Source organism: Astyanax mexicanus, chromosome 19 (assembly GCF_023375975.1).
Source record: "Astyanax mexicanus isolate ESR-SI-001 chromosome 19, AstMex3_surface, whole genome shotgun sequence".
Classification (NCBI taxonomy): Eukaryota; Metazoa; Chordata; class Actinopteri; order Characiformes; family Acestrorhamphidae; genus Astyanax; species Astyanax mexicanus.
The window spans coordinates 27357136-27382318 of NC_064426.1; the positions used below are offsets into that span (position 1 = coordinate 27357136).

A 25183-nucleotide genomic window follows, 5' to 3' on the forward strand; every position below is an offset into this window, starting at 1 on the left:
TCGGCAGGAGTTAGCAAATGACCTGAAGGCAGCTGGGACCACAGTTTGCAAGGAAACAATTGGCAACACTTTGCGCAACAATGGATTCACATCCTGCAGTGCCCGAAAGGTACCCCTGCTGAAGAGAGCACATGTGGAGGCGCGCCTCAAGTATGCCAATGATCATTTGAAAGATGAACCAAGTTATTGGGAGAAGGTTTTGTGGTCAGACGAGACCAAAATTGAACTTTTTGGCCTCAACTCCACCCGCCATGTGTGGAGGAAGAAAAATGCTACCTATGACCCCAAGAACACTGTGCCCACCGTCAAGCATGGAGGTGGAAGCATAATGTTTTGGGGGTGTTTCTCTGCCAAGGGTACAGGGCTACTTCACCGCATCACTGGGAAGATGGATGGAGCCATGTACCGCAAAATCCTGAGGGACAACCTCCTCCCCTCTGCCAGGGATCTGAAAATGGGCCGTGGTTGGGTCTTCCAACATGATAACGACCCTAAACATACAGCAAAGGATTGGCTCAAGAAAAATCACATTAAGGTCATGGAGTGGCCCAGCCAGTCGCCAGACCTCAATCCGATCGAAAATCTATGGAGGGAGCTGAAGGTCAGAGTTGCCAAGCGACAGCCCACCAACCTTCATGATTTAGAGAGGATCTGCAAAGAAGAGTGGGCCAAAATTCCCCCTGGTGTGTGTGCTAAACTTGTGGTTAACTACAACAAACGTCTCACCGCTGTGCTTGCAAACAAAGGCTTTGCCACTAAGTATTGAGTGTGTTTGGCAAGAGGGATCAAATACTTATTTTCCTCATTGAAATACAAATTAATTAAAATTATATTCTTTAAAATTATATTCTGGATTTTTGTCTTGATATTCTGTCTCTCCATGTTAGAATATATCTACCATTAAAAGTGCAGAAGGATAGTGTCTTTATTAGTGGGCAAACAAAGAAAATCAGCAAGGGATCAAATACTTCTTGGACTCACTGTATATATATATATATATATATATATATATATATACAGGTGCTGGTCAACGAATTAGAATAATTTGAAATAGTGCAATCATGAAATTCTTTGAATGCATTTTTTGTGCAGAAAGCAAATCAGGTGTTCACCGCACCTGTCCTACTCGTTAGACTAATCACAGAACTCGTTACCTGGAAAAAAATTTGCTCAGCTGAGCTTTCCAAAAGGCCCATTTAGGCCATTTAACTGTGACACTGTTGTTTTATTGAATTAGAATAATGGAGAAACCGTTTCATTGAATTAGAATAATTTTTATTATAATTACAATCATCACTTTCTCAGTATTTTGTGGCTGCCCCCTTGGCTTGTATGACTGCCTGAAGTCTCCGCGGCATCGATTTGACCAGCTTGTCGCAAGTTTCCGCACTCACAGCTTCCCAGGCAGTGGCGATGTTCTGCTTCAGTTGGTCCAGCGTAGTAGGCTTTCTGTCGCGAATTTTCCGCTTGACGATGGCCCAAAGGTCTTCAATGACATTGAGGTCAGGCGAGTTGGCCGGCCATGCCAAAACTTCAAGCTGTTTTTAAGTGAACCAATCTTTGGTCGACTTTGCCGCATGAGCGGTGCAAGATCCTGTTGAAATATGAAGTCTTCTTCGCCGAACTGTTCCTCAACAGTCGGAATCAGGAACGTTTCCAGAACATCTTGATATACGGCAGCATTGACCGTCTTCTTGAGGAAGCAGAGTTTCCCTACACCTCGAGCGGACATGCATCCCCAGACCATAACGCTCTGGGAAAACTTGATGGATCTTTTCACGCACTCGTGGTTGTAGGTTTCGCCACCACGACGCCAGACACGAGGACCTTGGTCACCGAAGGAGATGCAGAAGCGTGATTCGTCACTGAAGACCACTTTCTGCCAGTCTTCAGCAGTCCACTCGCCGTGTTCTTTGGCCCACTTCAGCCGTTTCTCCATTTGTTTCTTGTTCAGCATCGGTTTTACTGCTGGAACGCGAGATTTGAAGCCGAGTTCGCGCAGACGACGGTAAGTGGTTGATCTGGAGACGTCAGCGCCGGTCTGCTTGTTCCACAAGTCGGTGAGCTCGGAAGTGGACTTGAACCGGTTGCTGACTGCGATCTTTCTCAGCTGCTTGTTGTCGCGAGCAGAAGTTTTTCGGACGCCGGAACAGTTGGTGCGCTTGCTGCAGTTTTTCTTGAGAGCTTTGCAGACGGAAGACTGGCTGATGCCGAGCTGCTCAGCAATTTTAGTTTGGGTCAAGCCTTGTTGGCGAAGGGCTTGAATTTGAGCCACTATTCCGGTTGAGAGGTCGCGCTGCTTACCCATGATTGATTTTACAACTTAGAAATTCTACTCAACCCTGACTTTATACTGCACAGTGAACACTCTTCACAGAAAACAAAAATTCGAGCATTTATTCTAATTCAATGAAACGGTTTCTCCATTATTCTAATTCAATAAAACAACAGTGTCACAGTTAAATGGCCTAAATGGGCCTTTTGGAAAGCTCAGCTGAGCAAATTTTTTTCCAGGTAACGAGTTCTGTGATTAGTCTAACGAGTAGGACAGGTGCGGTGAACACCTGATTTGCTTTCTGCACAAAAAATGCATTCAAAGAATTTCATGATTGCACTATTTCAAATTATTCTAATTCGTTGACCAGCACCTGTATATATATATATATATATATATATATATATATATATATATATATATATATATGAATATATAAGCAAATTATACTAACAGATGCAAATATATACAGTAAACAGCAACGAGAATTTCTCATTTTTAGGTAAGTAGGTTGTGTCCTGAGCCAATCTGTAGAACAAAGTGTAGTTCCACATTTCTCCTGGATGCCAGCATGTGTAAATGTTCAGTTCTGTTAGCAGCTTACCTGATTTATCATCAGTATGTTTTGATTCGCCAAACCAGGTGTTGATATGATGAGAACTAGAAACAACACTACTAAACTTGAATGAGGGGAGATTAGGAGATGTTGTAAGGAAAACAGTGATGTTAAAGCTTTTTGCTGTTGATTCAAGTTATCATCTGGCTTTGATTAATTTAAGTTGAATAAACATGTACATGTACAACTTAACTAAGTCAAATCAAAAGGATGACTAAGTTAAGTTGTATAGACTTAAAATTGTATATATTTACAACTTAACTGAGTCAAATCAAAATGATAACTTGACTGAGATACATTCAATAAACTTAAAATTCTATATATTTACAACTTAACTGAGTCAAATTAAAATTAAAACTTGACTCAGTTAAGGTGAATATACTTCACATTGTATATATTTTCAATTTAACTGAGTCTAATCAAAATGAAAACTTGACTCCATTAAGTTGAATAAACTTCAAATTATCTATATTTACAATTTAACTGAGTCAAATCAAAATGAAAACCTGACTAAAATAAGTTAAACAGACTTTAAATTGTATAAATATATTGAACCAATAAAAACAATTCAGTGTCCCTAAAGCTGCAGCGCGTGAGTTACAGCGCAGGAGCCGTTCAGTTGTATTAAGAAGAAATAATAAGAGGAACAAGCCCCGCCCCTTCGCCGGGCTGATTGATTGATGTGTGAAGAAGGGCGGGGCGTGGTCTCTCCGCTTTAACAGCTGGGAGGCTGGAGCTCCAGTGGAGAAGCAACACGGTGGAGCGTACGGTGCGACCAGATGAACATGTTCTGACAATGAACGCAGAGAAAACCGGAGAAAACAGCCAGAGAAAATACCCAGCGCGCTGTAAATGAAACACCAGACCACGGCTTAGCAGTAGAAATCAATGGTACAGAAAGGCATGTCCAGGACGCCTTCCACCTCCACACAGGAAATCCAGATGGACATGTTCGACCACCACGGATCCCACTCGCAGGTAAGAGAGAGAGAGAGGAGAGAAAAACGGGATGCACACCTGCTGCTGATCTGCTGATGCTGTGGATGCTTTGCTTTGCTTTAAAAAGGAATGTAGTGTGTGTGTGGGTTAGTTTTCTGCTGTGTAGATCAGTCCTATACGTTAGCTTAAGTTCTTACTCGCCTTATCTGCTGTGTTTTATCATGAGAAAATAATATAAATTTAAAAAACTCACAACAAAGAACCCAGCAGTTAGCTAAAGCTACTTTAGCATTGACAGCATTTATATCAGTGAATATACTGTACATATAACATGTTATATATGATTTGTTAAAGAGCTCATTTGCTCAAGACTCCATCTAAACTAGGTTAGCTTAACCTCCCCCCTTCAGAAAATGTCTTATTCACGCTTCAATTGGAAATATATAAGCTAATATAAGGCTGAAACCAACCTGTACTGCTTTCACAAGGCTCTCTGTGTGTGTTTGAATTATCGGACAGGTGAATATTAAGCACTTTTAGTGTAGTAATAAATAAGCGCTCAGTGGGTCTTGTTCCAGTGTGTGATGTTCCATAGCATATATAAAACATGATGTCATTTTGCTGCTACTGCTGCTTGATACATTATGACCACGCCCACGTGTAAACACACAAACATACGTACACACTCAAACACACAAAGTGTTGTTGGTATATACAGCTCTATACAAAAAATAAGAGACCACTTTAGTTTCTGAATCCGTTTCTCTGATTTTGCTATTTATAGGTATATGTTTGAGTAAAATGAACTTGTGATGAGTGTTGTTTTATTCTATAAACTACAGACAACATTTCTCCCAAATTCCAAATAAAAATATTGTAATTTAGAGCATTTATTTGCGGAAAATTAGAAATGGCTAAAATAACAAAAAAGATGCAGAGCTTTCAGAAATCAAATGATTAAGAAAGAAACAAAACAAGTTCATATTGTAAAGTTTTAATACTTCAATTAATAAATCAATATTTGGTGTAATAACCCTGGTTTTTAATCACAGTTTATATGCATCTTGGAATGTTCTCCTCCACCAGTCTTACACACTGCTTTTGGATAACTTTATGCCACTCCTGGTGCAAAGATTCAAGCAGTTCAGCTTAGTTTGATTGCTTAATTTGGTGTCCAAATGTGGTAAAATCAAAGAAACTCATAATATTTAAGTGATCTCTTCTTTTTTCCCCAGAGCTATATGTGTGTACACACACATAAACACTCACTCACTCACACTTAGGCTACTTGTCATATAACCTACCTTTAAGAAAAATGCTCTTCTAATTGTTCCCTTTTAATGAGTTTCATTTGAAAGAAGATTTGTTACATTGGTTTAACAAACTTAAATCAAAGGTTATTTACTAATTAATATCTTCTTTAAACAAATCACAGCTCATTTTTGAGTATGAAACTTTATCCAAAAATGAATGGTTCTTAGGGGTATGCCTTGTATATCGTATGATACACAATATTTCGTGACAGAATAATATTGAGATTTTGAAAAAAGCCATTTCTTAACAATAGCAATATCTTGAAAATATCATGATATTATTTTAGGGCCATATCGCCCACTCCTAATATTTATTCTATGCTGTGGCATTGCTCAAAGAATAATGTGTAGCACCTTTATTATTAAATATGTAATACTAAGTAGAGATCTTCTTTATTTTACGTCTTCGCTATATTCTTTAGGCCCATTTAGTCCAAACTATGTTTCCAACACAGATGCACATAGCCTTGTCACAATAACGATGTGTAGATGATATATTGCCCCAGAAATAATTGTGATAAATTATATTATTGTCATTTTATTACCAAAATAGTTTAATAAAAAATGCTAGCAAGTTAAAATATTGTTTCTCAAAAATGGATTTACAGGAACCTGTTGAACTTTTAATGGAAGTTATTATAAAAATGTTACTACATACTATTTAGTCTGTGATCTCATTACATGGTTTTTGTCCTTTCTTGCTTTTAAATGTCTCACATCTTCACAATTTGCCCTAGTCTGTACAATTAATAAATTACGACTAATCAGCAAAAATAGTCACTTCACATTTCACTGTTTGTTTATAAAGATTGTCACTAAAGTGTGGATATTTATATACATCATACCCCACTTTTTAGCTGCCAGCAGTTTATCCCTACCTTTTCACCCTGAAGTTATAAGAAGTGTTTCAGCCTGGGCTGTATTTAGAAATAAATAAAGCACAGTGTGGCCAATCAGAACAGTCAAAAAAGTTTCTTATTGAGTTATGAGAAGTCTAGTTGCTAAGTTGCTGCCAATATGATCCTAGGAACACCAGTTTGAAGCAGCCAGAGTCAGAGAGAACTAAAATGGGCATGCTCTCTCTCTGTGAGTTCTGTCTTTCCTCCATCACTCCTAACTAAATGTTGGTCCACACTGGCTACTGTTGACTGATGTATCAAGAGCTGGGTCACTGTGCTTTCCTCTGATCATCCTGGCTACTCAGTAATGCTAAATCAGTGGCAGTTTGAAAGGAGGCAGTGGCTGCTTTCACATGTATCGGGTGAGGCATGTACAAGTCTTCACCCTCTTTGTGTTAGGGGTATTGCAAGTGATGGGTGATGGGGGAGGACTAAGAAGTAGGTCTTCCATATTGGAAAGAAAATGCTCAAATGATCATACAAAACCTCACAAAAATGAAACAGACAAATTCAGAATTTGGGCCCTTTAATTGCTTCAAGTTATTAGTCATTAAGAAACACTATATTTTGCTTTTAGAGTAGGGAAAAAACACTGAAATTTGCAGGGCATGGCATCCTAAGGAATAACTACGAGAAGCTCTGTTGAAGTACATTTATTTGAGGGAAATTCTGCTTGAATCCTGGCGTGGGTGACAGCGTGTCTCTGATTGAAAGCAGAACATTCACCATTCAGAGCTGAACAGAAGTGGACCTGCTGTCATGTACTCTCGTTGTAACCTTTTCCGGTCGTATTTCTCTTCTGCTTTCCTCTGCTCTTTTTTTTTTTTTTACACCTATTCACCATTCCTTTAGATCCAGGTCTGTTTAGGTGATACCTGTTATATGATACAATAATCATCAAAAAAATTGTTGCACCCAGAAGGAATCAACCAACAGGAATGGAACTTTGTGTGTAGTCATGCCAGGCTGTTATGGATTAACTGCAGAGAATGGTAGCGAGCATCAGTTTGTAGAGGCACCATGGTCAGTGCCAAGATCAACAGTTTTTCTTTTTGCATCACACATGCAAAAAACAGTTTGATATAATGTCAGATCACCTCTGGTCTTTATTACTGGTATTCAAACAGCAGTATTACCTTTTCTGATCATACGTTCCAGTGCGCTTTTCCAACAGGACAATGCTCGTCTACATACTGCTGTCTTTACGAGAGTTCTCCTTGAAGACACAGATACTATACCATGGCCAGCTGCATTGCCAGAACTAACTCTGAGTGAAAATGTGTGGGATGCTATTGGTCGCTCTATTAACATTCCACTCCTACCACAAAATATCTGCAGAAAATGTGTGAGAACACACAAGAGATGGATGCATAAGATGGATTATTATCTCCATGAGAAGATTCCTGTAATGTTGTGTAACACAGACAATACGTTACACATGCGTTATAGGGAGTTACTCATATCAGTCTAAATGTACAGTTTAATTTTTTATTATTGCTGGTAACCTTTATCTCCCTTCTGAACAGTGTTGTAATTGACACTTCCTTCTGGGTGCAACTATTTCATTTGACGATTAGTGTTTTTTAAATGATAAAATGACTTTTATATAAGGTGGATGTGTATAAGTGTGTGTGAGTGTGTGTGAGTGTGTGTGTGTGTGTGTGTGTGTGTGTGTGTGTGTGTGTAGCAAAGAGACCTGTGCTATTGAGAGGTGCTCTAACTGAATCATCTCTATACATAGCTGTGAGGAGGCGGTGGTGGTAATGATGAAGCTGCTGGTTGTGTTAGAATATGTGAGTGTGTGTGTGTCAGAGTGAGACCATGTGTGACTGTGTAAGTGTGTGAGAGTGTGTATATGTGTGTGTGTGTGAGTTAGTGAGTGGGCGGTGGGGTAGGTGTAGATTAAGTGTGCGTGTGCGTGTGTGTGTGTGTGTGTGTGTGTGTGTGTGTGTGTGTGTGTGTGTGAAAGATTGCCTCCACTAGAACAATGATGGGCTTGTGGTCAACAGAAGGAAGAAGATCCAAGCTTGTAAAGAACCCACAGCATATAGAAATTAGAAATGCTGCTTGCACGAGGTCGCTTTCCCCTGTTTTTTATCTTTTCTGAAGAGAAATTGGCAATTTTTGAACAGAAATTCGTCTTTCGCTTGTGTAGTTAGTCGTGTGGGTGGTTGGAACCTTCTACGCGGATCTAAAGGGACACTAAAGTGCTGGATTTGAATGTGCGCCGATGTATGTGTGGGCCGATTTCAGATTTCTCTTCATCACTCCTCTTCTCTTTTATCCTCTCATCTTCTCGTTTAGCTGCCTTTGTCATCGGTTTTGTCATCTCCGTTTCCCTTCTTTAAACCTTTTTTAAGTTTTTTTAAGGTTCCAGCTCTGGCTCAGCCCAGCCCCTTCCCTTCTCAATTATCCAATTAGGCTCAGATTGTGTTTGTCAACAGGAAGTCTCTTATTGCTATAGTGATACATCACTCCTCCCTCCCTTCGTTGGCCTTTTCTCTCCCACCTGACCTCCATCCGCATACGCTCCTCCATACTCACATACAGGATTGCATATAATTGCATATCTCACATGCACACAGATTCATTATTAGTGGAGAATGAAAGACACGCAGGAATAAACACCATCTGACCTACAATGTTGTTGAGATATATAAACGCAATATGCGCATTTCACAATAAACAACATCTGACCTAAGATCTGATAATCTGATTTCTAAGCACAGCATGTGGACAAATTATTATAAACACCTATAAACACCATCTGACCTGAACATTTATCACAGATATATCTCCTTCACAGCATATGGGAACAGCATATGAGTATTTGTCATTGAAATAATGATAATAATAATAATTAATTAGATGAATTAGCCTCGTCTATGTGATAAAAAAACAACCAACAAAGGAAAACTAAAGAAAATACACCTTCAGCTAATGAACATCGTGTTAGGAATTGTAGGGTTATAAAATATTCAAAGAAGACTTAAAACAAGTGTTTGTGGATAGAATTTCTCATGAATGCATTCAGATATTTTAAAGGAGAAATCCAGATTAAAATGGACTTGGGTTTGACCAAAGTATGAACTTATTATCAAATTTTACTACACCTCAAGTCCATTTCACACCTTTAAGTTGATTTCTCATGAGAGCCTTTTTTGGAGAATGCATCCAAATATAGTGGAAAGTCTTCCCTATACAGTAGAGACAGTAAGCAGGATATATCAAACTTGCATTTGATTTAATGAAGAAGTGTCCCAATACTTTTGCACAGATAATTTATTAGGCGGCAAGTGAACAATCAGTTATTGCACACTGCAAGCCCGAATTGTAAGGGCTCACCCAGAAAGGGAATCAAACTTAGGTTATTAGATCAAAACCACCTTACTGGGTGAGCTACCTAGTAAAGGCAGTTAATAGGACCCAAGGGCAGTGTAGACAAGACTGAGAGCAGATTAAGTTGGAAATAAAAAATAAACCAAAGTTTATTTGGTAGAGGAGTGCTCTACCACTCTTTTAGCCAAAACAGCTGTGGTGAGAAATGGTAGGGATTGTTTTAGAGGTGGTGGGTCCAAAAAGGAGGTAGAAAACCAAAGAACAACCTGCACCCAATGTGGGGGTTTTGGCGGGAAAAAGAGAACAAAGGATGCCAGGAGGAGGCTGGCTTTCCCAGGGGCAGGGAAAAATAGTTAAACAAAACAAAATGGCTCCTCCAACAAAAGGAAAACTGAAAAACTGAGATAGGGGAAAATAAAGGGGAAAAGGAAGGCACAGCCTTCCTTTTTAAATTATTTATTTATTTATTTATTACTCTTTCTTTTACTCTCTCTTTGTTGAGAGGAAGGGAAAAGGAGGGAAAGAAAGAAATTATGTCTCAGGGACTCGAAAGTATAAGGAATAGTAGCCACTTGGCCACTCACACACACTCTCACACACACAAAGACACAGCAACTGCTGGTCTGTGTTCCTTACTCTTTTAAAACCAACCCACAGGTGTTCCTGATTAGGCCTGATTGCTATATGAGGCTGCCCGTTGCCCCCCTCTGGTGGTCGGACGGCGCCTAGCCCTTGAGCCCCCCCCCCCCCCCCCCGAGGAATGGCACCAGACGTTCCCAACCCCACAGCACGATCTCGTCTAAAGGCCCGTATGAGCGCAGGGTCCTGAATATGCCGTGCAGGGACCCAGGAACGCTCCTCCGGGCCATAGCCCTCCCAGTCCACCAGATACTGGGTGCTACCCAGAACCCGCCGGACATCAAGGAGACGACTGACGGTATAGGCGGGTCCACCACCTATTGTCCTTGGAGCTGGTGGCACTGGTGCACTGGCCGCACACAGAAAGGGCTTAAGACGTGGAATGTGGGGTTGATGCGCATAGTGGGGGGCAGCACTAGGCGATAGGAGACAGGGTTGATTTTGCGGAGAACCTTGAATGGCCCAACGTAACGGGGTGCAAGTTTCCGAGATTCAACCCGGAGAGGGAGGTCCCTGACTGAAAGCCAGACACGCTGACCCGGGCGGAATGATGGCGCCGGTTTACGCCTCCGGTCAGCAGCTCTCTTTTGGGCAGCAACAGCTTTCAAAAGAGCCCTGCGTGCCCGTTGCCATGCCCTGCGGCAACGTCGGATAACCTGAGCTGCTGATTGTACCCCAGTGTGTTCTTCCTGGTCCGGAAACATGGGTGGAGCATAGCCAAATTGGCACTCAAATGGAGACATACCCAAAGATGTGTGCCGTAGTGTGTTATGGGCGAACTCCGCCCATATAAGATGGTCAGACCAGGAAGAGGGTCTGGAAGAGGCCCGACACCGAAGAGTACGCTCCAGATCCTGGTTCACCTGCTCAGTCTGGCCATTAGACTGTGGGTGAAAGCCAGAGGAGAGACTGGCACCTGCCCCAATGAGCTGACAAAAGGCTCCCCAGAACCGGCTAGTAAATTGGGGTCCTCGGTCTGAAACCACATCTCTGGGCAGCCCATGAATGCGAACCACGTGCTCAAGAAGTAGTTCTGCTGTCTCCCTGGCCGATGGAAGCTTTGGCAGTGCTATAAACCTAGCAACTTTGGAGAAGCGGTCTACTATAACAAGTATCACAGAGTTGCCCCGGGAGGCGGGCAACCCTGTGACGAAGTCCATGGAAATGTGGGACCATGGACGTGAGGGTATAGCCAAGGGATGCAGGAGTCCAGCTGGCCTAGTTCTGGGCTCTTTACATTGTGCACATGTGGCACAGGCAGCTATATAGGCCCGCACATCCTGGTTCATACGAGGCCACCAGAAACGTCTCTGGAGGAACTCTAGGGTGCGGGTCACCCCAGGATGTGCGACAAAAGGCGAGGCATGCCCCCACTGCATGACTTGCCTTCTTGTGGAGCGGGGCACATACAGCTTTCCAGGGGGCCCACCACCTGGGTCTGGTTCATGCTGTAACGCTCGTTGTACAGCATTCTCTACCCCCCACTGGATAGGGGCTATGATACATGCCTCTGGGAGGATGGTAGTCGGCTGTTGTTCCTGAGAGGCAGGCTCCCACTGGCGGGAGAGGGCATCCGGCTGTGTCTTTCTGTAAGGGCTCACCCAGAAAGGGAATCAAACTTAGGTTATTAGATCAAAACCACCTTACTGGGTGAGCTACCTAGTAAAGGCAAAACAAAATGGCTCCTCCAACAAAAGGAAAACTGAAAAACTGAGATAGGGGAAAATAAAGGAGAAAAGGAAGGCACAGCCTCCTTTTACAGATAAATTATTTATTTATTTATTTATTACTCTTTCTTTTACTCTCTCTTTGTTGAGAGGAAGGGAAAAGGAGGGAAAGAAAGAAATAATGTCTCAGGGACTCGAAAGTATAAGGAATAGTAGCCACTTGGCCACTCACACACACTCTCACACACACAAAGACACAGCAACTGCTGGTCTGTGTTCCTCACTCTTTTAAAACCAACCCACAGGTGTTCCTGATTAGGCCTGATTGCTATCTGAGGCTGCCCGTTGCCCCCCTCTGGTGGTCGGAGGGCGCCTAGCCCTTGAGCCAGCCCTTACACGAATAAATTGAATTTACTTAAAACAATTTGAGCAAACGGTTGTAATGAGTAATGAAAACTTAAGTTAGCATGACTTAAAACATCAAGTAATTACAACTAAAATGGAAGTTGATTTAACTTTTTTTATTTTTGTTACTCTAATTCATTTGCCCAAAAATTTGGCTCAGTATTTTTTGTTAGGAAATAAATGAATATGTTGATTTCTTCTTGTTTTTCTTTTGAATTCCATTTTACCTAAATATGTAATGTAGTATTGTTTGGAAATGTCCAGTGTGACATAAAACAGACTTCATTTGTTTGAATTCAAACTAATTTTGGGTTTAAAGTGTAAAGGCAACAAATAAATAAATGCTAGAATTTTATTAATGTCAGTTGTCCGACATTAATAACAAACACATTTGTAACATAAACTGTACACTTAGCAAAATTACACCCTGGCAGGGTCACAAAACAGCAAGCTGAACAAATGGAGTTCCTAAATGTAAAAAAAAAAAAATCTGTTAAATTGCCATAAGTTAAAAAGTTATATCAAACCATTAAAAATTTTAAAATATTTAGCTTATTGAACTAAAAACTATTGACACATTTAAATACCTGCTAAAATTAGTACAATATACTTACATTTGACAATAATTAAATAAAACAATTTTTGCACAGTGTAATTAGATGTTTAATTAGATATAAAATCCAGCCTTACAGTGCAGTTGATGTGTTAGAAACCTGGGAAAGGGAAAGCATAAGAATCTGAGACTATCTGAAAGGAGCCAAAACATTATGACTAGATAATTAAATCAGATGGTCTCCAAAACATCAGCTCTTGTGGGTTGTTCCCAGTGTGTGTTAAATTTGCTATAATATTTCGCTATAGTGTAAGTTTTGACACATGGACAAATAAACAAATACATGATGCTCTCTATGTGGGCACTTAGGTAACTGACAGACTTTCAAAATTGTCATATGGAATTAGAGTGCAGTAACACAACAATGAGTATTCTATCACAGGCTTAACTATTATTTTTTCCCTTTTTTACAGAACAAATACATGATTTATATATTATAGTAAAGGCTCAAAAAGTTCAAAAGCACCTGGTCCGGTCTGTTTTTTCTACAGTCTACCAGCAGTGCTCTTAGTGTGGTGCTGGCTTACCGTAATGATTAATAGATGTTGTTATTACACCTGTAGTGGTGTTCCCCATCATCCTTTTGGCAAAGAGAAGAAATGCTTATTGCTTATTTTACACAATCAGATATCTTCACTTAGTTTAAAAAATATAATTTAAGTTAAAGGTACTAAACACTGGGTGTTACAACAATTTACAAAATACAATAGGCTTTTACTGTAAAATGTGAGTGACTACATACAGGATTTAACATCCGAATGTTACGTGACTAATACAATAAATAAAAAAAAAACTGAATAATGGAATAATCATGTAGTAGCATGAAAAGAGACAAACCCAGCAGCATGATAAATGATAATTTACTCTTTCAGGCTTTAGTATTAAGGCCAGACGGACAATACAAAACAAAACACAGTATATAAACATCCACCCAAAAGGTGGTAGCCTGGGGGGAACGACAACACAAAAATGGTGAGTGAAAGTAGAGGACAAGCATATGGTGCCATGAGCTAATGGGAAACATATCAGTTTTATGTCAATGACATTGTATTGCATAAACATCAGCTAATCTCTACAGGTCAGTGTATATTATTAAAATGGCACAGCTGACCCAGTTAAATATACTTGTTGAAAAAAATTAACATGAAACCGTTGCAGTGTATTTTATTGCGTGCTGTTTTCACGCTCTCACTGACCAATCAATATCCAGTTGCTAGTGGCAACAAAACAAACACAGGTATAATGTGTTGACTTAACAATTATCCATTTTGGATGAAGAAAACTTCTAAACTCTTTTAGTTTACTTAGTATTAGCATTAGCCGCAGCGTTAGCTCTTTCACTGTTCAGATGTGTATATCGGACTGTAGCCTGCGTGTTTACCGTTTAAAACAAGCTCTGTGGGACCAGCCGCTTGCTAATTGCACTCAAGCTTACAGTAACACTCAGGGTTCCACAGTGTAGCTCTGTCAGTGGTGTTTACTAGTGCTAAGCACTGCTAACTAAGGTTAAGCCTGCTGCTAACTGTTTCTAGCACTGCTGCTAACTGTGGCTAGCACTGCCGCACTGTTGAAAATGTTGGAAATCTAAGCTTACTGTAAATAAATGGAAGCGCTTTACTTATCCAAATGAACAATTTTCAGGAGAGAAATCTGGGTAGATTAACATCCAGCACTCGTTTGACTTACAGCTTTGTTTAATTAGGCGCCAACATGTCAAGTATTACCAGCCATCATTCTCCTCACGTTTTGTGGAGAAACCCCCCTAAATTAGCATTATTCTTGCTGCCCACTCAGGACAATGTCCCCCAGGTTAAAATCCATGTCTTAACTAAATAAAACAAAGTAAAAGGACAATTTAAGAAAAAATCTAAATACCAAATTATTTATTATTGGGCTCTTCTGGTTACAAAAACATATTGGGTAATATTGAGTATAGCAAAAATTATTGTGATCCTGTCCAAATATTGTATGATAATTTACATAACATAACATAATTTTTGTGACAGACTAACTTTCACCATAAACTTTTAACAGGTTTTCGATGATAAACACTGTTTTTTTTTTTTGCATGATCATGTTTGAATAGAAATCCTGCCTGTAGCTCATTCAAAGACGAACACAAAGAGAGACAGAAGGTGTAGGCGGGTGCCAGAAGGAAGGAGAAGAACAATGGCATAATTGTACTTTTATTAAGCATCTTTGTCAGTGTATGTGTGTGCGCGTCTATGTGTGTGATGCTACAGCAACTGCCTGTTCCGTCAGGGTCTTTTATTGCCACCAAACCCAATTAGCCTTTCTCAGGTCTCCATGGCAACGGAGTCTGGCGCCTATGAATGCCACACAAGGCCTTGCCCAGGGCAGGCGGGTCATTGGCCATAGCTCAAGCCAATCAGATTACAGGGTCCCACAGTGCACTGGCGGACATGAGTAATCATGGGTAATCATATCTGGACAGGACATGAGGCGCAGGCTGTGTTTGTGTTTTTGTGCATGTGTGTATTTGTACAGTGTGTATTTCTTTTGTAATATTCTCTTTTTTCTCTAATTTTGCTTATCTCAGGGGAAGTACGCTAAAAGGAAGAGTCGCTTCAAGCGTTCAGATGGAAGCACGTCTTCAGACACGACCTCAAACAGCTTCGTCCGGCAGGTAAGGCCTCAGGATGTCCGCATGCCACCTTCACCACTGCACAGAATTATCACAGTTTGGTAGCTTGGTTCAAATGCACTTGAACACCCAGGCCCAAAAAACAACATGAACATTAATCTGATTTGAAAATGTGAGGATGACATCCTGTTGAACATGAGTGCTGGATTGTGTGGGAGTGTGCATTGTGTGTATGAGATCATTGTGGCCCACGCCCCATCATTTGTAGACACTAGAGTTGAAAAGACCAGATATCACACGGGTAGACTTCAACTAACACACACTCTCCACGAAAATAATATAGTTGTACCCGGAAGGAAGCATCTGATGGCAATACTATATGAAGGAAAATAAATGTTATCAGTACCAATAAATTATTAAACGCCATCTCAGCAAAGAGGTGTAGAAGATCCCAATGCTGTCCTGCCATAATATTTCCCATGCAGCTTGAATGTTCTGATGCAATTCCTGCAGATTTTGTGGTAGGGGTGTAGAGTAATGACTATCAGTATGTGTAATATTTAAGAATAAATAATTTATCTTGGCAAGTGCCTCCACACATGGATTTGTTAGTCGTCTCCATCAAGACCAGTGTCTAATTTTCTGTATGCATATAGTCCTGCGTCATGCAGCCATCTGCCAATGGTGCTGGCAATGACAGGATGACATCACTTGTTGAGGGAATGTCCACAATTGTTGCTATTTGGTCACTCCTCACATATTGGACAATCTTTCTGTTTTCCCACACAGTGGGTCGTCCAGTTTTAACATCTGTGGGCAAATGTGCATACAGAACCTGTATGTCTCATCTTGTTTTTAGGCTAATGGCAGCCCAACAGGGTTCTAAAGCCTCCTCTAAATTGCACAGTTTCCCCCCAACAAACGCATCCTTGTAATCACTTACAGTACATATATCATCTTTGCATTCATACATAAAGGTTCCTTTAATTCAATCCAACAACTCCTTGCATTTGTTTGACAATGAGTGTTGAATTGTAGAATTAATTTGATTAGAGAACAGATCATTTATCAATATCATCTTGTAAATTCATTTTGGAGAAAAATTATTTACAAATTTAGGTGTAAAATGGACTTTGGCTGTGAAACATGATTTTTTTTGCCCCATACAGAGCTATTAATCAATGCTCCTAACACACTTACAATTCTAGTAAAAGGGGCATAGTGTTCCACATGCAAAGAAATCTCTATTTTTAAACCATTAACAAGCTCAAAGTAACGTCACGCTTCACTGGTAGAATCCCAAGGGCCCTGACATTTAAAACAAAAACTTGAAAACACCGTTTATATAGACAGTACCTTGAGTTAGTTGTCTGTGCGCTGCTAATGTCAACCGATGAGCAGATTATTTCTGTGGAAATGCATGAATTTCAGCTGTTGCTGGAAATATCTCTATAATATTCATGTATTTCCACTGAATTAATTTTGCAATCTGTTCCTCTATTCTACTTATCAGGAATTAATTTCAAGATGACAGCGCCTAGAGAACTTAGTGTGGAATTACTTTAAGCTTGTTTATGGATTAAAAACAGTGATTTCTTTGCATTGGCAATGCCATGCCCCGATCCCTAGCATTGTAAACTTGGTGGGAGCATCAGTTATAAGTGTTGTATTTTGAAATGCTGGGAGTCAATGGAGGTGGGATATTCATCAAAAGTTCATACTTGTTATCCTATTTTACTACACCCTAAGTCCATTTCACACCGGATTTCTCCTTTAAAAACTCTATTTTAGCTTTGTTAAATTATGGAGTGTTTTACAACAAAAATACATACAAAATGTTCCACTTGAGAAAGCTTTTAATGCTGTTTTAAGAAAGCATTTTTATTTTATGTTTGAGAGGAGGTCAAAGGGAGTGATATGCCATGGGAAGCTAAATGCTAACCCAATAAACCAGCTACAATCTCTTCAGCTAGGTAACTGCATGCATTGGCGCTGTAAAGCTATGCTCTGTGAGTCTTCACTGTAAGGTAAACAAGCAAATATATGCTTATATTTTTTCCCACAAGATGAAAAATCAGTGTGCTTCCTTCTAAGTCAAAGTTAAATGGCTGTAAGTAAAATGTGCAGTTCAGAAAAAGGTAGAAGGGCTTGTCTCTCTATTAGCTTTCCGTTACTGTGTGTTTGTTTACTCAGTTGAGCAGCAGATCTTTCTGTGCATAGCCTCGCAGAACACCGTGTTCTGTCACCTACACAGACACACTGCACCTGTAACTCTGTAGCCCTCATGTTGGCTTGACATTTGAAGAAAGGTTCCTGTGTCACGCTGAAATGCTTCCTCCTTTTCCGCGCTTTCTCCCTTCTACGCCCCTGCGGCATGACATTTGCCCGCCAGCAAGGGGTGTCTCACTAAAAAGCCTCCCTCAGCTTCCCAACACAGGAAACTCTACCCCCCCTTACGCACACAGGAAAGGTTATGCCAGGCCCAAACACACACCTCGCACCAAGAAACTGTCTTTTGCCCTGGCCCCGTGCCAGCAGAAGTGCCCCAAGCCGCTCCCGTTTGATGGTGGAGTGGAGGTAGAGAAGGCGTCCCATCGGGATCATTACACATGCTGTGTAAGGATGGCTTTAGTTGCTCTCTCTCTGTCTGTGTCTGTCTGATGATTACAGATTAATGACTCTTGCATGTGACTGTTTAACGATGTAATTGCAATTGTGCAATTAGTGTTATCTTCTAAGCACATTCTGCAGTGCTGTGGTGTACAGTATGCCTTTCAGAGCGTATTGTGGATACACTGGTTACTGAAAAAGTGCCAAAGATTGCAATTATTAAGTATTTTTGAGTTGTTTTGTGATGTATAAATAGCAGTGGTGTGCAGTGAGGCCCTTCTAACCCTTCAGAGAAGGGGGTGACAATAGGTGCATGTAAATCATTAAATAATATTTAATAAGGAAATATATATATTATAGTTATTTTAAACTATAAGCATATATTTTATAAATTAACTAAAATAAAAACAGCCTGCTATGGGACTCTTATCTGACTGACAGCGGTTCTAACCAATCAAAGCTTTTTAAAATGGCTTCTGCCCCCTTGTGTCTGCGTGACCCTTCTCCTGATTTTGAGAAGGGTGTAGTAATGAGTCTGTTAGCAAAGTCATAGGACAATTTAACCAATCAGATTCATGCTTTTCACTATGGGTTTTCACTATGGGCTGTCTAACCCCTTCTTAGCGCTATACTGAAGGGGCTATGCGTTGCTTAGTCGTAAAACGGCGCACATGCTGGCTTAGTTAAATAGTTAGCTAACTATCATGGAATTCATCTGCAAATCAGACAGATATTGTGTACCATGTACCATGTTCAGTATCTTTGGTTAGGGTAAAAAAATGCTTAGATGCCATTTAACAAATCTATTTACAACGCTGCTGTGGGCTTTTAGCATTTCCAGACATTAGTATGCCTAGTATTAGACTTTAACAGCTTCAGGGGTGTTCATGTGCAGGATAACAACATCAGCGTCTGCTCTGATTGGCTAGCATCAGCTTTTAGCCACTCCAGAAGCAGTGTCTTGCCAGAAAACAGCATCAGTGTCTGGGCTGATTGGCCTAGCATCAGCTTTTAGTACCTCCAGAAGCAACGGCTTTCCAAAAAACAGCATCAATGTGTGCTCTGATTGGCCTAGCATCAGCTTTTAGTCCCTCCAGAAGTGACATCTTGCCAGAAAACAGCATCAGTGTCTTCTCTGATTGGCCTAGCATCTGTTTATTTTAGCATCAGCCTTTAGTAGCTCCATGAGCATCATTGTGCCACATAACATCATTGTCTGCGTTGGTTGGATAGCATTACGCTTTAGCAACTCCATTATGGCAACTTTACATTCAGCCTAGGTGTCAGCCTTTGTCAGCTAGCATTAGCTTTTTGCAGCTTCAGATGTGTCCTTGTGCTGGTTAACAGCATCAGTGTCTACTTCAGTCAGCTAGAATCAAATTTTATCAACTCCAGAATCAGCTTCTTGCCAGATAACAGCATCAGTGTCTGCATCAATCGTGTTAGCATTAGCTTTTAGCAGCTCCAGTGGTGCTTTCTTGCTAAATAACAGTATCAGTGTCTGCTTCAGTCATCCTAGCATTAGCTTTTTGCAGTTCCAGAGGTGTCCTTGTGCTGGTTAGCAGCATCAGTGTCTACTTAAGTCAGCTAGCATTAGCTTTTAGCAGCTCCAGAGGTGTCTTCCAGCTGAACAACAGTATCAGTGTCTATTTAATCATCCTAGTATTACCTTTTAGCAGCTCCAGAGGTGTTCTCTTGCTGAATAACAGTATCGGTGTCTGCTTCAGTCAGCTAGCATTTGCTTTTAGCAATTCCAGTGGTGCTTTCTTGCTGAATAACAGCATCAGTGTCTGTTTTCTCCACTTAGCTTTAGCATTTAGCAGCCCCAGAGGTGTCCTCTTGCTGAATTACAATTTCAGTGTCTGCTTCAATCATCCTAACATTAGCTTTTAGCAGCTCCAGGGATGTTCTCTTGCTGAATAACAGTATCAGTGTCTGCTTCAGTCAGCTAGCATTACCTTTTAGCAGTTCCAGAGGTGCTCTATTGCTGAATTAAAACATAAGTGTCTGCTTCAGGCAGCTAACATTAGCTTTGTGCAGGTTTAAAGATGGCCTCTTGCCAGATAAAATCATTTGAGGTCTGATTTGATTGGTAATGTTCTAAAGTCACCCTTGCACCAGGTAACAACACTGGTGACTGCTTCAGTGTTGCCAGAGTAAACATAAGCAGGCATGAATGTTGAGGAACAGTTTTAGGGATTTTTTCAGCTCTGTTTTACTTATGTGGGCATTTTGGCAACAACATTTGAGGTACCTGGTTTGTGACAGTTTTCCATTTAAATATCTAAATATCACTGACCAAATAAACATTTTATTACAAGGAGACTAATAAATCCTATTTAACTGGATGTAGTTCAGCACATTTTAAATAAAATTAATTGTATTAATCATCATTTTATCTGTGTCAGAATGCCATGATTCATTTTGTATATCGTGGAAATGTTTTGAAGTATCAAAAAATAGTTTTGCCATTTTACACTTACCACTCAAATATGAATACATGAATACATGTGAAAATATGAACTTTCTCACAGACACACACTACCTTTCTGCTAGTAGAATGCAAATCATACATTTTCATTCATGTTCATGTTGGGCTCACAATGGAATCTCTGACGTTTTCATACACTAAAGCAGGAATGGCCACAGAAGGGGGTCTGTGCGCAATGCTTTTCTCCAGTCCCACCATCTGTGTTGCGTGCTTTCACAGCCAAGATGAAGTCAGGCTTACGTAGTGCTGGTTAGTGTGAGTTTGACATTAGTGGTTGCAGTGTGAAAAGTGATGCATTCAGTTTACTACATTCAGACGAGCACATCATTTCCACATGAATCAAAAACATCTACACAGCTATGACTGAAAGTAATGAAAAAAAAAACCTGGGAAAAAAAAGTTTTGCTTATTTAATGTATTTTATTCATGTAGAAATATGGAAGCACAGATTTGGACCAAGGAAATTCAATGCGGTGCTGTTTTTCTTATGAAAATAATATGCATTAAAATAATAAAGCCTAATAGACATAAATGGGAGTTCAGAATTCAGTCACATTAGTTAGTCCAAACTGCTTTGGGATGACATATTGTGGTCAATATAATGTGTCTTTTGTGTCCGGAGTATAGAAACACTGTGTAATATGTTTTTTTAAGATTTACTCTGAATAAACACATTATTACAAACATAGACTAATGTTAACCTTCAAAAGTACATATTTTGCAGTTTTCTTTGAAAGGGGCTGAGGTGTGGACAAATGCATTTATTACAGACAATAAAAAGTAAAAATAAAAACTGATTAAACTGGCTAAATAGGATTTCTGTGCACAGGAAAAACTCAAGTTCTGAATGAACTCCCACAGAGTTGATTTCAATTCTTTCTCATGGTTTATATCTCCACATTTTTTTGTTAAATCCACTTTATCAAAATAGTTAAACACTTAACATCTTGACAGGGTTCCTTTATTAACAAATTAAACAGTTGTTATTGTTTAACTCGCTAAATTGTGAAGCTAACACTGAAAGTAAAAATTATTCAATTGGTATGCTATAACAGTTGCATTTTCAGGGAAGGTTAGCCTGTGTTTTCGGTTCTAAATACTGGATAAAACATCTGTGATCCTGCTCTGACAGTCTATTTTCCCATTGCATGGAAATTTAATCTAGATTAGAATTACTGCATCACCAGCACTGTATAGTAAATGGTAACTTGTTCTTATAGCCTACAACACTCTGGTCCGTCAAACAGCCCTTTTATAAGATATAACTGAATACTCAAAAGAAGGTAGCTCTGGTGAAAGGCAGACACTATAATGCTGGGTTAGAGTTTGGGGTAACACCACTACATCTTAAGGAATTCTATTCAAGCATTGCATAAAAGCTTTCGTGTTTGATAAAAAACATTACTGAAAAGCATAACTGTAATTGTCATAAAAATATTACAAAATATTTAATAAAATCTGCTAATGTCAAAATATAATGAATAAAATCATAAAATTGGCTCTTTAAAATTTCATTTTAAAATAAATATTTTCCTGAATACAAAACAAACAGTTCATGTCCTCCAAACCTTTAGTTTTGTTATGTTTTTCTAGTTTTTATGTCTACTTTCAAACCTGCAGAATTAAGGTTGATTCCTGTTACTGATCTGGAATTATAATGTAAAGTAGAGAGAAAACAGGCAGCTTCTCCAAGTGTCCTGTAGGAGATTTCAAGTATTTATTTATTTTACTGCAGAAAAAAGGGTTTTGTATCACCACCTGTAGCCTGTATATGGGACAAGGCATTTTAAGGGGTTAACTCTGAAATTTCAACTTTGCAATCTGAAAACTACATAGACTAAATATGAGAATCTTATTTCTCTGAAAGCTACTATTCTTAAAGGCATAGTATCCTGATAATGATTCATAAAACCTAATATAAATGAATGGAAGTGCAGAATTCTGCCACATTAGTTACCCTGAACAGCTTCAGAGTGACACATGGAATTGTTTCCGGCTGTTTCCGCGCTGACACGGCGTGGAAATGTTCGTGTGTGAGATTGAAAGAGTGTTCTTATGAGCCTAAACACTTACAGTCATATTGATTTGCATAATCTGCCTGAGTGAGCGTGTGTACTGTATGTGCGTGTGGCTCCCCCATCTTTGGCAGCTAAAAGCATTGGAGAGAAAAAAAAACACTGTGTAGCCCTTGGTACCATACACACCCACGCATGTACACACAGATGAACACACACACGCACTCACACACACACACACACAGTGGTGGTGTTATACCGGCCCAGGTTGCCATGGTGACAGGGTCTCTGAATCTCCCTATAACATGCTGTGCCGTAGGAAGAGCAGAAGGGAAATGGATCTGTGTGTGTGCGTGTGTGTGTGCGCTCACACACACGTGCTGGTGTGTGATGACCCATGAAAGTAATGTTGAAGTCACCAGGCACCTAAAACTGCAAGTGTTACATTATCAGCCCTCACTATCACACCCGGCATCACAAATACACACACCCTACTAAAAATACGCAACTACGTAACACACACACGTTCAGTAGTGCTGGATCAGGTTAAACAGCGCTCCGGCTGCTAGTCGGATCTGAGCGGCAGATAAAGGACTGGCCAGTGTTTGATCACGGCCTGAGCCGGCAGCTGCACAACAAAACATCACATCAGCCTTTATGAAGCGGTCGGTCACAGATGATGCCGCACAATTACCGGCTAGTTTATGGCAGGTAGAGGTGAGCAATATCTTCATTCATATTGTATTAATTTTAATAATACCCTACTAAATAAATGTTAAGGTTTTATTTAGCAAAACAGCTTTAAACATTTAGTAGAAACCAAATCTGTAAACAACAGTAACTTGCCAAGACTGAAAATAATAAAATAATGTAACCTTTAGGGCTGCAACATATGGCCCTAAAACAATATCATGATATTGCATGGTATTTTTGCGATAACAATACTCTTGGCAATATGACAAAACATTGTAAACATAAAGAAAATAGTTCAAGAATACACTACTGCAACAAAATAAATATATATATATTATTGCATACTAACTGAGATATTAAAAACACAAGAATTTTATCAGATTTGTAACAGAAGTTAGTGATCCAGAATGTCATGATACTAATAGTGCACTCCAAATATATCCATATATCCAGGATTAAAGTAAAATGAATGATACTGGACAGATATAATCGGTATATAATCTCTAGTAGATTTATAATGGGAAAAGAGAACAGTGAGAATTTTTCTTTTGCTAAAAACAGCAAAAAAGTACTACCCTGATGGGATAATTAGTGTTGGGTAAAATTACAAAATATTTCAGGGTATAATATCAATCGCAATACGATACGATATGGCACACTCTTAGCTGCAACTAATGATTATTTTGATAATTTATTAATCTGTCAATTATTTTTCCATTAATTATTACTCTATTAATAATCGGATAAAAAAGAAAAAAATTATATGTAATAAACCAAGCTGTCTCTGTACTAGGGTTGTAATTGTATAAGCAACACACAACCTACCATTATTAGCTTCTTTGTTTGATGCTAAATCACACATTAATGTTAGCCCCAAGCTAACACATCCCAGCCAAAACTACCTTGCTAGTTATGTCACAATGATACACTACCGTACAGAATGCCCTATAATGTTATACATTGCTGTTAAACATGATATTTCATTAAAAACATATTTTTGGTCTTTTAGTTTGCACTGGGGCTAAGAGGCTAATGTAGCTAGCAAATAAGCTTTCAGGTAACATTCAGGTTTTAAGATGGCTAGTATCTCAGTTTTAAGCAATACAACAGCCATGTGTCCAGTTCAATGGACAAATGGACATCAAGAAAGAAACAAGGAGACAGAGAGAGACAAATGGAATGACTAAATAAAACTTACAGGCAGAGATGAAAAAAATAGTGAGACGAAGTAAACAAAAAAAATGTGGTAGAAAGATTAAAGCCACATTTCCCTCAATCTCTCATTAGTCCCACTAGAGGAAATTCACAGTGTCACAGGACTCAGGCCCGTAGCCAGGGGGGATCGAACCCTGCGTTCACACTGGAAAGCGACAGGCGACCATTCATTTCCTATGGCAGGGCGCGATTTGTCGCCGCAACACGCGAGAGGCGACAAAGCGACAGAGCGACAAGCGACGGAGATGAATTTTTCTCAACTCTATGAAAATGAGTTATGACGCGGTGAAGCGACATTCTAACCCGATTGGCTCCTAGCTTTTCTTTGGACCAATCACAAACAAGGCGGTTCGACGTCCTCTGAATTTCTAGTTTCTTTCCCGGTTCTTTCTGTTGAACGGGGTGGACCCACATCAGTCTGTGGGAACGGCTGCGTTTCCAGCGCAGTTAAATCACAGAAACGCCCAAGAGTCCAGCAAGTTTGGGAGTTATAGCTGGAGAATAAAGTGGCCAAGTGATTCCTTTTTTGTGCCTTTTTTCTTGTCGGAGGCTGGACCATGATAAACGCGGGCGTTGAGCTTGACACGCCCACAAGCGACAAACGCTGGGCGACACAAGCGACTCGTCGCGTTCCAGTGTGGTTCGTTCGACCCCCCCCCATCCCCCCCTCAGCCACCCCAACCCCCCTCCTGCCCCCAGAGTAGTGACGAGTAAGAAAAATTGTTAATGTTTCTCTTTACACATTTTGTTCAGACTGTTTTACACCAATCCAGTAGGTGGCGGCAATTCCCCCATTTCTGTTCTTAGCTTGTGGAAAGAATAAGAATCAGGGGAAAGTTACTTGACAAA

The 25183-nt window shown here is 39.9% G+C and overlaps 1 protein-coding gene across 4 annotated transcripts in view; it reads left to right on the forward strand.

Annotated features, from left to right (window-relative positions):
* The first annotated feature begins 3607 nt into the window (after positions 1-3607).
* Positions 3608-25183, forward strand: part of cacnb1 (calcium channel, voltage-dependent, beta 1 subunit) — a 74953-nt gene continuing 53377 nt past the window's right edge. The window contains exons 1-2 of one of the 4 annotated variants that reach the window (XM_022672368.2): positions 3608-3869; positions 15266-15352. In XM_022672368.2, coding sequence (XP_022528089.1) covers positions 3780-3869; positions 15266-15352 — 177 coding nt within the window. In that variant the 5' untranslated portion in view covers positions 3608-3779. The remainder of the gene's footprint in view (positions 3870-15265; positions 15353-25183) is intronic. The other 3 variants (XM_022672369.2, XM_022672349.2, XM_022672354.2) reach the window with 3 other exon arrangements.